The sequence below is a fragment of the Mirounga angustirostris genome, unplaced genomic scaffold (genome assembly GCF_029215605.1).
Source record: "Mirounga angustirostris isolate CCGP_5_RB_7025 unplaced genomic scaffold, mMirAng1.0.hap1 SCAF_1, whole genome shotgun sequence".
Classification (NCBI taxonomy): Eukaryota; Metazoa; Chordata; class Mammalia; order Carnivora; family Phocidae; genus Mirounga; species Mirounga angustirostris.
Window position 1 is genome coordinate 171,354,764 of NW_026991709.1, and position 12,831 is coordinate 171,367,594.

The following is a 12,831-nucleotide window of genomic DNA, read 5'->3' on the forward strand; positions in this document are numbered from 1 at the left end:
TTTTTAAAGATTTTATTTATTTATTTGAGAGAGAGAGAATGAGAGAGAACACATGAGAGGGGATAGGGTCGGAGGGCAAAGCAGACTCCCTGCCGAGCAGGGAGCCCGATGCGGGACTCGATCCCGGGACTCCAGGATCATGACCTGAGCTGAAGGCAGTCGCTCAACCAACTGAGCCACCCAGGCGCCCCACACCGCTTGTCTTTAGATGGATATAAGGCTCAATTCACTCCTCTCTTCATAGAGTTTATTCACATTTGCCTCATATTTCCCACCAGGACCTGAAGCAGTGCATCCATTTGTCTCCATGTCTGAGAAGTAGGTAGTCAGAATTGGGAGATGCTTACATGATTCTAAACCAACCCAAGCTTCTCAGGTTGCCACACATTTTTTCAGCAGAAATGATACTTAAAGGGTCTCGAAGTGTAGTCTTCCTGATGTGTATTCAGTGAACCTTGAAACCGTTTGCATACACTTCCCTTCACATTTGCCATTGAGAACTGCACATCCCAAACCACATAAAATTAAGCTTCCACAAGTATGCCTGTGTCATCTTCCGTTCTGACAGGGCTGCATCAGAGAAGATGTCCCTGATCACTAAGGAGTTAGGCCAGTATAATCTGGAACACTTCCAGAACTCACTTCCATCTGGAAATGTTCCTTATTCTGTGATTTGATCTTTGAAACTAAAATTTGCTTATTTCCTATCACAGTGCCTTTCACTCCTCACTGGGTTTATTGTAGTGGGGTTCTCACAGTGAGGAAACTTTTCTTTAACCTACTCGGGAGCGACGTAAACGTTTTTAAGTGCACTCTCTCCTTACCCAGACTATCTCTTCGTTCCTTTATACAGCCCTGCTGTGTTCATCCAATATGAAATGTAAAAAGAAATGAAAGGTGGAAACAAATTAAGAAAGTGATCGAAGCTCATCTTTCTAGTCTTGCTGAATTTATAAGCCATGCTCATACGGAGCAGGGAAGAACTGAACACTGATTCCAAAGGGCAAGGCCCTCCAATGTGGACTCACATGTTCGTTTCCAGGTCTGCCACAGTTTCTCTACGAAGACGCAAATGTTCTCATCGCGTTCCGTTTTCTTATGTGAAAGGATACACACTGTCCTGGGCCAGGAGATTATTCTGTATGGGCTTTTGGAGCACGGCTTCCTTGTTGCTTGAGCTGCACAGTGTTCTCTTGCGTGGCTGCACTGTCACGTAGATAACCGGTCCCCTAAGGATGACAGTGTACAGTGACCTCTCATACATGTAAATATTTATGATAAGTTTTGAGACATGGGATTATTGGATGATAGGGAAGCTGCATTTGTAATTTTGACAGATATTTTCGAAGCACCTCACTAAGGAGGTTGTTGCTATGTGTACCCTGATGCTGGCTTCACAGACTGTGTAGTGTCCAGTGTAATTTTTGATGACCTGGAAAGTAAAATACAGAATCTTGTTGGAGGTTTAATTTGAACTTCTTTGGATATGAATGAGGTGTAACATTTTGTGTTGAACAGCAATTTGTATTTCCTTTATTGGGAAGTATCTGTTCATTGTATTTGCCCTTTGTAGATTTTTAGGAGTTTTTCATACGTCAGGAAACTTATCCCTTTGCCTGTAATTAATAGGTTCCAAACATTTTCCCTGGTTTGTGACTTGTCTTTTGACTTTGTCTTTGGTGTATTACAGAAAGGTTTTTTTTTTTTTTCTTATGTAGTTGAATTTACCTTTCTTTGTCAATGCCTCTGTATTCTGACTTCTTTTTTTTTTTAATGTTTTATTTATTTATTCATGAAAGTCAGAGAGAGAGAGAGGCAGAGGCAGAGGGAGAAGCAGGCTCCCCGCCTAGCAAGGAGCCCGATGCGGGACTCAATCCCAGAACCCTGGGATCATGACCTGAGCTGAAGGCAGTCGCTTAACCATCTGAGCCACCCAGGCGCCCCAATGCCTCTGTATTCTGAATTATAGCTAGAAATGACTTCCCTGTACAGAGGAATCTTTATTTTTTAAAAAAATATTAAAAATGTGATCTTTTACTTTTGATTGTTGATTTCATTGCTTTTAACGAAATCAAAGCTTTTAAGCTTTTATCCACGTATGGTTTATCCTGGTATGAATTCAATTCTACTTTTTTTCCTGATGGCTCCCTATTGTCCTGTTAGCATTTTCTGAAAAAGCTCATATTTTCCTTTACTGATAGGACCAGATATCATATAGACCAAATTCAGGATTCTTTTTCTTCTGCTTTGTTGTCAGTCTGTTTGTGTAGCTCCACAATACTGTTATAACCGTGGACAGTTTATAATTTTTATAAATGTAAATATGACTAGTAACCCCTTACTGGTCTTCTCTTTTTTCAAGGTGTTTGTGAAGGCTACTGTCGCTTCACCTTCCCATAGGAACTTCAGAATCTGGTTTTGTCTTGTCCCAGAATAATAATAGGAGCAGTAAAAAAAAAATAGCACCTGTTACCTATTTTTGTAGTAAAGAAGAAAAAAGTCTTGAAATCTTAGGCTCTGTGTAGTCAGGGACTCCCGCAAACAGAGTTGTGATTTCCCAGGCATACATCTTATCCTTGTAGCTGTGCATCTGCCATGAGGAGTTGAGAACTCTCAGAGCAGGAAAGAGCATATCCTTCCATTCTCTTTTTTACACGCAAGTAGGGATTTGGTAAAAGAAGGAAGGAAACAAAAACTAGTAGCTTTTGAATAATTTGGATAGATTATTTTCATTATTTACATTGCTGATTGTGATGGGATTTAAAACAATAAATGACCACCTTTGGTCACTGTGTATATCAGTGGTGATGATTTACTATTCATGTTTAGCCTTTTAAATTACTCTTCCAATTTCATTGCACTTCAAAGAGCCATTTAAGTAGAGTTTCACATTTTTTTAATATTCCGCATTGTTGGAAGGCAAAGTTGGAGCTATAGTTACGAAGCTTAAAAATGGAAGAATGTGATGGATTATGTTCAGATAGCAGAGATTTCATTTTAAGGGCCTTTCTGCTTGCTTTCGATAGTAAATCCTGTTCCCAGAGTGAATACTCCTTCACTAGAGAATCAGTCATTGGTCACTTTTAAGCACCTAACTTTTGGGCTAGTATTAAAATTTTTTGAGGTATAGCCCTTTTAAGAAGTAAGTCATGGTGTTGATATATGTGAAGAATGCCCATAAATTGCTAGAACTTACCATCATTATTACCCAGATACAAGACAGGAGCCTCTGCTATTGTGTCAGAAGTCTAAATTGGACTTCTAAATTTGAGATACTGAAATGGCTTAAATCTGGGCATGATTCGCTCTGTGCAAGCTAGCTAGTCTTCGCTGGTATACTTCTCTTCAGTTTGTATAGTTGACTGTATAAAGCACATCACAAATATTAAGGCTAAATATATTTAATTGATCTATAAATGGAACTTCAGAATCTGTTAAGATGATCCTGATAAGAGAATTTTTTTGGCCTTATCACTTTAAAAAGTTACAGCTTGGTCACGTTCCCAAGCATGCGTGGGCGGCAGGGCACGTGGTAACCATCCTGAGCCGCTGCGCTGCTCTTAGTAGACTAGCCAGCCACGCTTTGTTCGCCTTATATTCTCGTGGGAAGGAATGTTTATAGATGAATAAATTGGTTTGGTTTCTCTTTATCTTGACATGGGTGCCAAATAAAATTATATGCTTTTGTATTACAAAAATGATCATTCTCACATCATTCTAAGTGTATATTGATAACTGAGCTGGGAGTGTGTAGTGCATGTCAATCAGCCACACTGAAGCTTCATTGCATTTTTGTCATTTTGTAATTCTGAGTATACCACTGGAAAGTAAGCTTCTCTGCACTAAAACATAATGCTCCACAGGACAATTTTAGTATTTTTTTTGTTTTAATCACTGGTTTACCCCAAATGCGTCAAGATAATGCCTGACACATATTGGGTGTTCAAAATATTTTTTGAATATCTGAGTAATGGTTAGAGTCAGACTCCTGGATGCACAGCCTAGCAACTCCCCATTTATGAACTGCGACCTTGGGCAAGTTTTACCATCCTTCTGTGCTTCTGTTTCCTTATCTTTATTTTTATTTATTTATTTATTTTTAAAGATTTTATTTATTTATTTATTTGAGAGAGAGTGAGAGACAGAGAGCATGAGAGGGAGGAGAGTCAGAGGGAGAAGCAGACTCCCTGCCGAGCAGGGAGCCCGATGCGGGACTCGATCCTGGGACTCCAGGATCATGACCTGAGCCGAAGGCAGTCGCTTAACCAGCTGAGCCACACAGGCGCCCCTCCTTATTTTTAGAATGGGGATGATAATGCTACCAAATGCAGAATTTTTGTAAGAAATGTACAGTGGTTGCCTTTGCTATTACTGAATAGTCAGGGTTACCTGATAGGCTGCTTTAGCATGTTTTTATTCTGTGTTTATTCTGTAGTATTTATTTGTACTGTGACAAAAATCCTTAGCCTTAGTTTTTTTGTCTGAAACGTAAAGAACTGATTGGAGAGTAACTTAAGTGTCTTATGTTCCGGCTCCTTTGGCTTAAATCACTTTTTGAACATGTACTTGGAGGCCATCCCAAACCCATTCTTTGTTTTCTTGGAATTGCCAAATTTCTTATGTTTGCCCCCGTGGTAATTCATCTTTTGGTAGCTTCAAATACAAGAAGGATTATATTGAAACAAAAAATCTCATTAAAGAATCCAGTGGTTCATGAGCCTTGAAAAACAAGTCTATCCTCATCCATGTAGTAGTTCCCTAAAATACTTAAAAATTATTATCATGTCCCCTTGAGAGGCAGCTCCAAACTGATCATCCCTAAAGCAAACTCTTGACCTCCCCTTAGCATCCTGATCCCTGACCTGACAATTGGAGTTCCCAGTTCTGGCTGTTACAGAAGGGGAACATTATCGTCTCATTTTAGATTCTGGATGTCTTCAAAACCATAGGATTGCGGAGAGAGTAGGATGTGAGCTCTGCAGCACAAGGGTTAGTTCATAACTGTCAACTGAGTCCCCCAAGTCTTTCCTACATGTGTCGTGTACCTACCCCATTTCATACCCATTCATTTGGTCTTGCAGGTACAAGCGTAGGATTTCCCTTTCATTTTGTTAAATCTTATAGCTTGCTTTTCTTGTTCCACTCTGGGACAGTCCCCATCTTCTTCCTTTCCCACCTACTTTTCATGTGTCATGCCCGATGTCTGACAGTTTACAAAAATATGAATATCTGTACCTCTGTAGGTTTTGTTTTCTTTATTGAGAAAGATGAAATCATTCATTGTACTGTGGGTTTGATATGCCTTGTTTGATCAGGTGCAGCATATCCTCTCTTACATACATACACAACAATCTATTGTTCCTTGACATTTAGGTTGTTTTCAATTTGTTGCTGTTAACAGCACTACTGCAATGCATTCTCTCAGTCATGTTTTTGTGTCCTATAGAACACTTCTCTTTCCAAACTTTCCTGGTAGGTTTTATACATTTATTTTTCCAAACCAACTTTAACTTACCCTTCTAAATTCCAATCTCACTGGTTATTACATTGAATATATACTTTGAGGACTGACATCTTAATGATTATCGAGCCTTCTCATCAAACATAGAAATTCCACTGGAATTTAAGTATAATTCACATTTTTCTATGGTTTTAGGCATGCTTTCATTTGTATTCCAAAATACAACAATTGGAAGACATACCCAGTGGTTTTCCCCTTTCCCTGAATTCTATGAAATGGGGACTTCATCATGTTGAGTCTTAAGTGTATGATCATTGTTTTCTTGGAATTGCCAAATTTCTTATGTTTGCCCCTGTGGTAATTCAGTTGAAAGCCATTTAAAGTTTTACACAAAGACCATTTGGATGGTATTTTGAGTTTTCACTGCTTATACTGAACAATAGTATAAAAGCAGATAATGTGGTCAACAGAAGTATGTTTAGTCACTCTTCAAGTTCATCTTAATTTTACTAAGTTTGCTTGGCACTGAAATTTTATACTTAAACTTTGCCAGTAAGAATGAGGATTCTAGGTACAATATAAAGATATAAAAACATGATTGTCAAATTTAATAGAAAATCATCTGTTACAGGGTTATCTACAAAATGTTCCATATTTTTGAAATTAAAAAATCTTTTCCAGGGCCAAAATCAATTTTCAAATATTTTTCTTTCCACTATAAGAATCTGAGTTTCTTAAGTGACTTTCTTTTTCGGTTTTCAGAGAAAGTTTCATTGTGCAAATTTGACTTCATGGCCTCGCTGGCTGTATTCCTTATATGATGCTGTAAGTATTACCTGGTACATTTTTCTTTCTACAGTAAGCCTTTTCATAATTAAGGGTCATTAGAATGAAACATATGCTTTCATACTCAGTGGTATCTCATTTTCAGAACTAATGCCATCCTTTACATTTAGGTAGAGCACGAAGGAATCGGATACTACTGGACTTACTTTGCTTTTAATCTATAGAATTTTTCATTTTCCCAGTTTCTAGTGGCTTATAAATTCAGGACAAGATGAGACATTTTGGGGTCTATTAAGGATTTGAAATGTGGTAAGTGTAGGTAGATTTAGAAAATTAAAGAATCCCATAATAATGTTTTGGGTTTTTTTCCCTAAATGAGTATATGAACTTATTGTCTCCTGATCCCCAGTTAGTCTGTTACATCCGCAAGCATTTTGCTCCTCAAATTGTAATACTTCAGCATCACCATGCCTTGCAAAACTTAAAACTGGAATTCTTCAAAGAATCTGGGTTTTAGACATAAACACTGTGTTCGAAGCTTTTCTATCATTTCCTCTGTGGCATGGGGCAAATTACTTACCTAAATAAATTGATTTTAAAAAATGGGTATAATGATAGTCATTGTACTTGGCACACAGTAGGCATTCAACAAATGTCAGTCATTCCCCTTAGTGAATCACCTCACACACAGATATAGACTCTTGCTTGGGAAGACTAAACACTGAAGGTTGAACACTTACCACAAGCAGAACACGAAAGGAAACTACAGTTCACTCTGCCCTGCAGCAGCTTTGGGCTATTACAGATGACACAACAGACAAGTATTTGTGAAAAGATAGTAGGCAGTCTTGTGTACTAAATAGGTGCCAAGTAAGGTATGTAGGTAGCAAGTGCTCATGAAGTTTTTAGGAACCACTGTCCCTATGAACAGAGTCAGAAAAGCAGTCCTAGAAAGGGGGAGAAGGGAGACCAGTTCCACACAGTTGATCAAAGAACACCTAGAAGGCAGTGAGTCAGGAGCATGTGCCATGGGGAAAGAGACAGTGGAGGAGAGAAGCCTGGAAAGCTAACTTAGTGCCGTGCACACAAGCTGGGGCTTTGATCATCTGAGCATAAGGAAACAGACACTTTTAAACTGGGACTCAGATTTTAGTAGAGTGAAGACTTAAATTGCTATTAATATAGTAGTTTTATTAAAGAGAGTTGAAAATCTAGCAGTACGTTCTAAAAAGTCTGTGAACCTTATTATGGCTGCTTTTACTTTAAACAAGGAAACTTTAATGGATAGAATCAAGAAACAGCTACATGAATGGGACGAAAATCTAAAAGATGATTCTCTTCCTTCAAATCCAATAGGTATGAAAAGTCAGCTTCCTTCCTGGGGCCTTTTGATATTTTACTAAATTATTTTTCTGTTTAATGAAACAAAAAATTTTAGTTTAATATTTTTATTTGTTCTGAAAAGCATACATATCTGGGCTTTTAAGAAAGATTTTTTTAATTAATTGTAACAAAGTTCTTAAATTTTGTGAGTACTCTAATCTTAAGCAAAGTTTTTTCTGTTAAGTTCAAATTGCAGACAAGATCGGGCACGTTCAGGGTGGTATGGCCGTAGACCAAATTGCAGTAAACGGGGCACATCCAAAAACTTGAGTGTCAGAACGCTCCCTTTTCTTTAAGATGGCTTTCAAAAGGACCCTGATTCTAAGACTTACTTAATCTTATGTACATCATTGCTCTGGTTATTAGGTACAGTTACTGTAGCCATTTTTCTAGTCTTTTAGCAGATTGACTTCCTATACCATGGGTTTGATTTTCATGTTCAAAAGACCAAAAAAAACCTGTTGATAAAAGTCAGAAACCCAGACCCTGGAGCACAGCTCTCTTGGACCTCGCCGCCCTCACATCTTGAGAGTGTAATTTGGCTTCAGTAAACTTTCCCGCCTATACTGCTAAAAATAAGTAAATAAAAGACATTTCTAAAACCAATTATGGGAAAATAATTTTAGAACTTCCTAAGAATATATACTCGATAGCTAGTGTATTTTAGTATTAATTATGTCAAACACATTCTTTGGGAGCCCTGTAGAGAGGGTTTATTTCAAAAAGACACTGTCTGATTCATAAGTCATCTGTTACTTATCTGCTTCAAAAACTTGAAAAACCACCATGTCTTTAAGACTTTTCTTACAGAGTAGCTGCTTGTCTTCCTATTGATGATGTATTAAGGATTCAGCTCCTTAAAATTGGTAGTGCCATCCAACGACTTCGCTGTGAACTAGACATTATGAATAAAGTGAGTAAAGTGACCATGTTCGTGACACCTATTTTAGGCTTGATTATCTATGGGACCCAGTCATGTAGTCATGCAATTAGAAAACTAGTTGTGCTAGTTTTATTTATTTGAGAGAGTGAGCGAGCAAGCATGGGGGTGTGCAGAGGGAGAGGGGAAACAGACTCTCTGCTGAGCAGGGAGCCTGACACGGGGCTCGATCCCAGGACCCTGAGATCATGACTGGAGCCGAAGGCAGACGGTTAACCTACTGAGCCACCCAGGCGCCCCGCTAGTTTTACATGATTTAAAGGATAATTCAGACATTTCATTTGGGATCATACAGACACTTAGATTGTTTTTACATCCCTCACACATTTAAGAGTTTGTGAAGACACTCCATTTCTACACGGAGCATCTGTGCCTGTATGTATCTGTCACTCCTTGTCCTACAAAGTCAGTAGTTTTATAAATGAGTAGGTGTGAGATCTCAGAGGTTTTCTTGGTCCTACTTTAAAACTCTATTTTTGAATGATTGGAAGGAAAACATATTTAGAGGGATCAATACTTTAGAGAAGTTTCTTGATGAGCTATGTAATTACATAATTAAACAAGTGTGATTTTTCCCCACTAATTTTCTCTTAAATTTTTTAGTGTACGTCTCTTTGCTGTAAACAATGTCAAGAAACAGAAATAACAACCAAAAATGAAATATTCAGGTGAGAGCTTTATTACATTTTCAGTATACTTCTAAATACATTTTCCCAACTGCTGTAACAGAGTTATGGTCAAGACCATATTTCCATTTCCCATAGATTTCCCTCTATTAAATAATAATCATTCAGCAAATGCAATGTGGGGAGTTTGGGTACTCAGCAGCAATGATTATGTAAGATATTATTCACAGGTAATGAGCATGGTAGAGTCAAACAAAGGGGCAGTCCTTATTTTCCTCCATTCCTGCTTGATAATCTGTTTATCTTCTTAGTGATTAAGGACCTAACATGAATGCCTCAGGTATGGTCTTCCAGGCAGACATAGGGCCCAAAGGTAAAGTGGGACATGCTTCTGAACATGTACTGATGCTGTGATATAAGTGTTTAAGAATTATTTTAGTTAGTACTTATAAACCAGGACAGTAAAGATAATCAGTTGCCCAAGGATGACTAAATAGGACCTTTTCACTGTACTTCCACTCTGAGACTCCTTTAGATGAGCTCCCTGTTTTACAAACATGTAGACTAATGAAACTGGGCTGACTCCCAACCTCCTCTTCACATACTAAAGTTCTGATATTAGACATTTTTTTCTTCCCATTTTGACTTCTATGCTGATTCTGTCTTGTAGTTTATCCTTATGTGGACCAATGGCAGCTTATGTGAATCCTCATGGATATGTGCATGAGACACTTACAGTGTATAAAGCTTGCAACTTGAATCTGATAGGCCGGCCTTCTACAGAGCACAGCTGGTTTCCTGGGTAATGTGGTGGTTACTTTTTTTGGGGGGGGGGGAGTGGGTTTGCCTTAATTGGACAGAGTCCTAAGCAGAGCTGTTAGAATTGTAATCAAAAATAGTGAGATGAATAATTCTATTTAAATGTTCTTCATTTTATGAATGGCTAGTAACAGCTAGTTTGGCATACTCTCACTAAATATAAAGTTAGAAGGTTGGCAACTGCAGTTATCCTTAAATTAACTATACATTTAATCCAGACTTAGCTCATTCTGAAAACCAGCTGGCTTAAAACCCAATAAAACTGTATCTGAACCATATTCTGTAATGTCAAACCAGAGAATATTTCCCAAGCAATGACAAAACAGCTGGAAAAGCATTGAATCCTGGTTTTCTTCATTTTTTTTCTTTCTTTAGCCCAGTGGCCTTCAAAGTATGAGCCTAGAACTAGCAGCACCACCTGGGAACTAGTGTTAATAGTCTGCTTCCAAATTCTGGGTCAGTCTTTTATTTTGAAAGAGGCCAGCAGAGTATGAATTAATGATTACAATTATCCTTTTGGGAGCACCTGAGGAGCAAAGCTGGTTAAGCATCTTTTAGTTTCTGCTCAGGTCATGATCTCAGGGTAGTTGAGCTCAAGCCCCCACGTCTGCTTAAGACACCCCCTAAGGCTTTCTCTAAAATAAAATTAAAAATAATTGCCATTTTGGATGTAGGACCATATCACTTGAATTGTCCAAGCTTATTTAACATCCTTGTTAAGGATTAAAACTAGAATTAACTGATTTTCTGGATGAATTTTCTGACAAAGTCATTCTTCAGAAGTAGTTCTTAGAAATTCATGTATGTCTCCCTCCCACCCACCCCCCCCCCTTTTAACTCATAAGTGTATTTCTGGAAGTGGATAGTGTTTTGTAACATGACTGCAATACAAAACCATGAAGGAAAGGTACCTGCGAGTTAATCCATATTAACAAGATTAAGTTTTTTCTCCAATGCCAAGAAAGAAAAAAATAAACACAGCTTAAGAACACAATCAAATTTGTTTCAGGAAACCATATAGAATTTAGCTCTGTCTTGATAACAGCTTTATACAATGATAGGCTTGGGGTACAGAAATGTGTTTCCTTAGCTGATACCTTTCTTTAATTTTGTAGGTATGCTTGGACTATCGCCCAGTGTAGGATCTGTGCAAGCCATATTGGATGGAAATTTACAGCCACCAAAAAAGACATGTCACCTCAAAAATTTTGGGGTTTGACTCGGTCTGCTCTGTTGCCCACAATCCCAGACACTGAAGATGAGATAAGCCCCGACAAAGTAATACTTTGCTTATAAACAAATATGGTAGAGATAGTTATTTATCTAGTTGGTCTTGTAAAATCAGATCTGCTTTGGAAATTACTGCTTTTGATGCATACCTAAGTAAAAAGCAACATTATGTGGAAGGTTGCAGTTTCTTAGTCAAGGGTTTTTGAAGATTTAAATTAAAATATACTATTGAAAAGGCTGAAAAGCAGTCTAGAAAACTTGGTTTTTAGGAATATCTAGCTTGATACCATTATATTCTGGCCTGCTAGGATACGAAGACCTCTCTGAAAGGGAGGAGATGGGTTTTCCTGCACCGAACATATTTGTAATTCCCCTAACTCGAGGTTAATCATACATGGAACCAACAGCAAGTTTTTAGAAGTTCCCAAAGCTAGGGTGCCAAGTACATGTTCCCTTTGAAAGAGGCAAAGGCTTTAATTTTCTTGAGTTTCTCTCCTACTGATTTGTAAATTTTGAAAATATTAAAGAGTTAAAATACAGTTTGAGCCCCCAAATAGTGTTCATTTCCTTATGTATTTGCTGAGTGTGTCTGAACACCCTGCTTATTCTGTTCCAAATTTCAATTTGAACCTTAACTAGTATGGAACAGAGATACTAAAACATACCTCCCTTCATTCAATCAGGCTACAAGTGACTGTATTTTGTAAGCACCTTTGTTCCATGTAAATTGAAAATCTAAGTAAAGTTTAAGAGCAAATATTACACATTTTCTTTGTCTAAATAATGTAGAATATTTACTCACAAGCTGATAATTTAAGCATAAAGATGAAGCTCTAGATACTGATTAGCCACCTACCTCTTTGCTTGATGGATCCTTTCACATTTGTGTAATTAACTTCAGTTTTCATAACTGGGCAAAGGTCAACTGATGGGGAGACTGTTAAATCTCGTTTTAATTTATCAATATTTTCTTTTACCAAATGTGCAATGGTTGTGAGTGCCTAGACTAAAATGATCAACTGAAGATCTCACATTGCGTATTTACGTACAGGAGGCAAATGAAAAGCAATGTAGGACCTGCCCAAGTTGTAGGGTTTTTGTAATACTACTGAGAACCTTGGGTTTAGAGGACTATACTAGTTGTTCACATAGTCTTACACTATTCCAGTAGCAGTCACAGAGAGGGCACCCCGCTTTTACTTTTGCCACCTGAAGGGTGTAATCACAGAGTGTTCTATTTATTTTGTTCATTGACACTGGCCAATAAAATTTTCTGATATGTAAAAGAAATGCATATAACACTTTTAGATTGGTTTTATACATAACAAAACAAGGCCTCTGAAATAGCGGTATCTCTGCATACTTCCTATTTAGAATAGAGATTCTATTTTAGTAGGACTTAAATTACTGACTTGTCCCCACAGAGGACAGAGATGCTAGGACTGGCTATACAAGAAGTCAAATCAGTTATAAAATGTTAGAACGTAACAGCTGAAACAGTACTTTGCACTGTACACCCCTTTACCTACCCAAAGCATTTAGGGCTCAAACCTTTAAAAAGCATATGTACAAGCCTGGTCATGGAT

The 12,831-nt window shown here is 37.8% G+C and overlaps 1 protein-coding gene across 6 annotated transcripts in view; it reads left to right on the forward strand.

Annotated features, from left to right (window-relative positions):
* The window catches only part of CRBN (cereblon), a 31,357-nt gene extending 19,573 nt beyond the window's left edge, over positions 1-11,784 (forward strand). For 5 of the 6 annotated variants that reach the window (XM_045861943.3, XM_064593556.1, XM_045861944.3 and 2 more), the window contains 6 exons: positions 6,224-6,286; positions 7,519-7,603; positions 8,428-8,543; positions 9,174-9,238; positions 9,867-9,998; positions 11,131-11,784. In XM_045861943.3, the coding sequence (XP_045717899.1) occupies positions 6,224-6,286; positions 7,519-7,603; positions 8,428-8,543; positions 9,174-9,238; positions 9,867-9,998; positions 11,131-11,311 (642 nt within the window). In that variant the 3' untranslated portion in view covers positions 11,312-11,784. The remainder of the gene's footprint in view (positions 1-6,223; positions 6,287-7,518; positions 7,604-8,427; positions 8,544-9,173; positions 9,239-9,866; positions 9,999-11,130) is intronic. The other variant, XM_064593557.1, reaches the window with a different exon arrangement.
* The last annotated feature ends 1,047 nt before the right edge of the window (positions 11,785-12,831 follow it).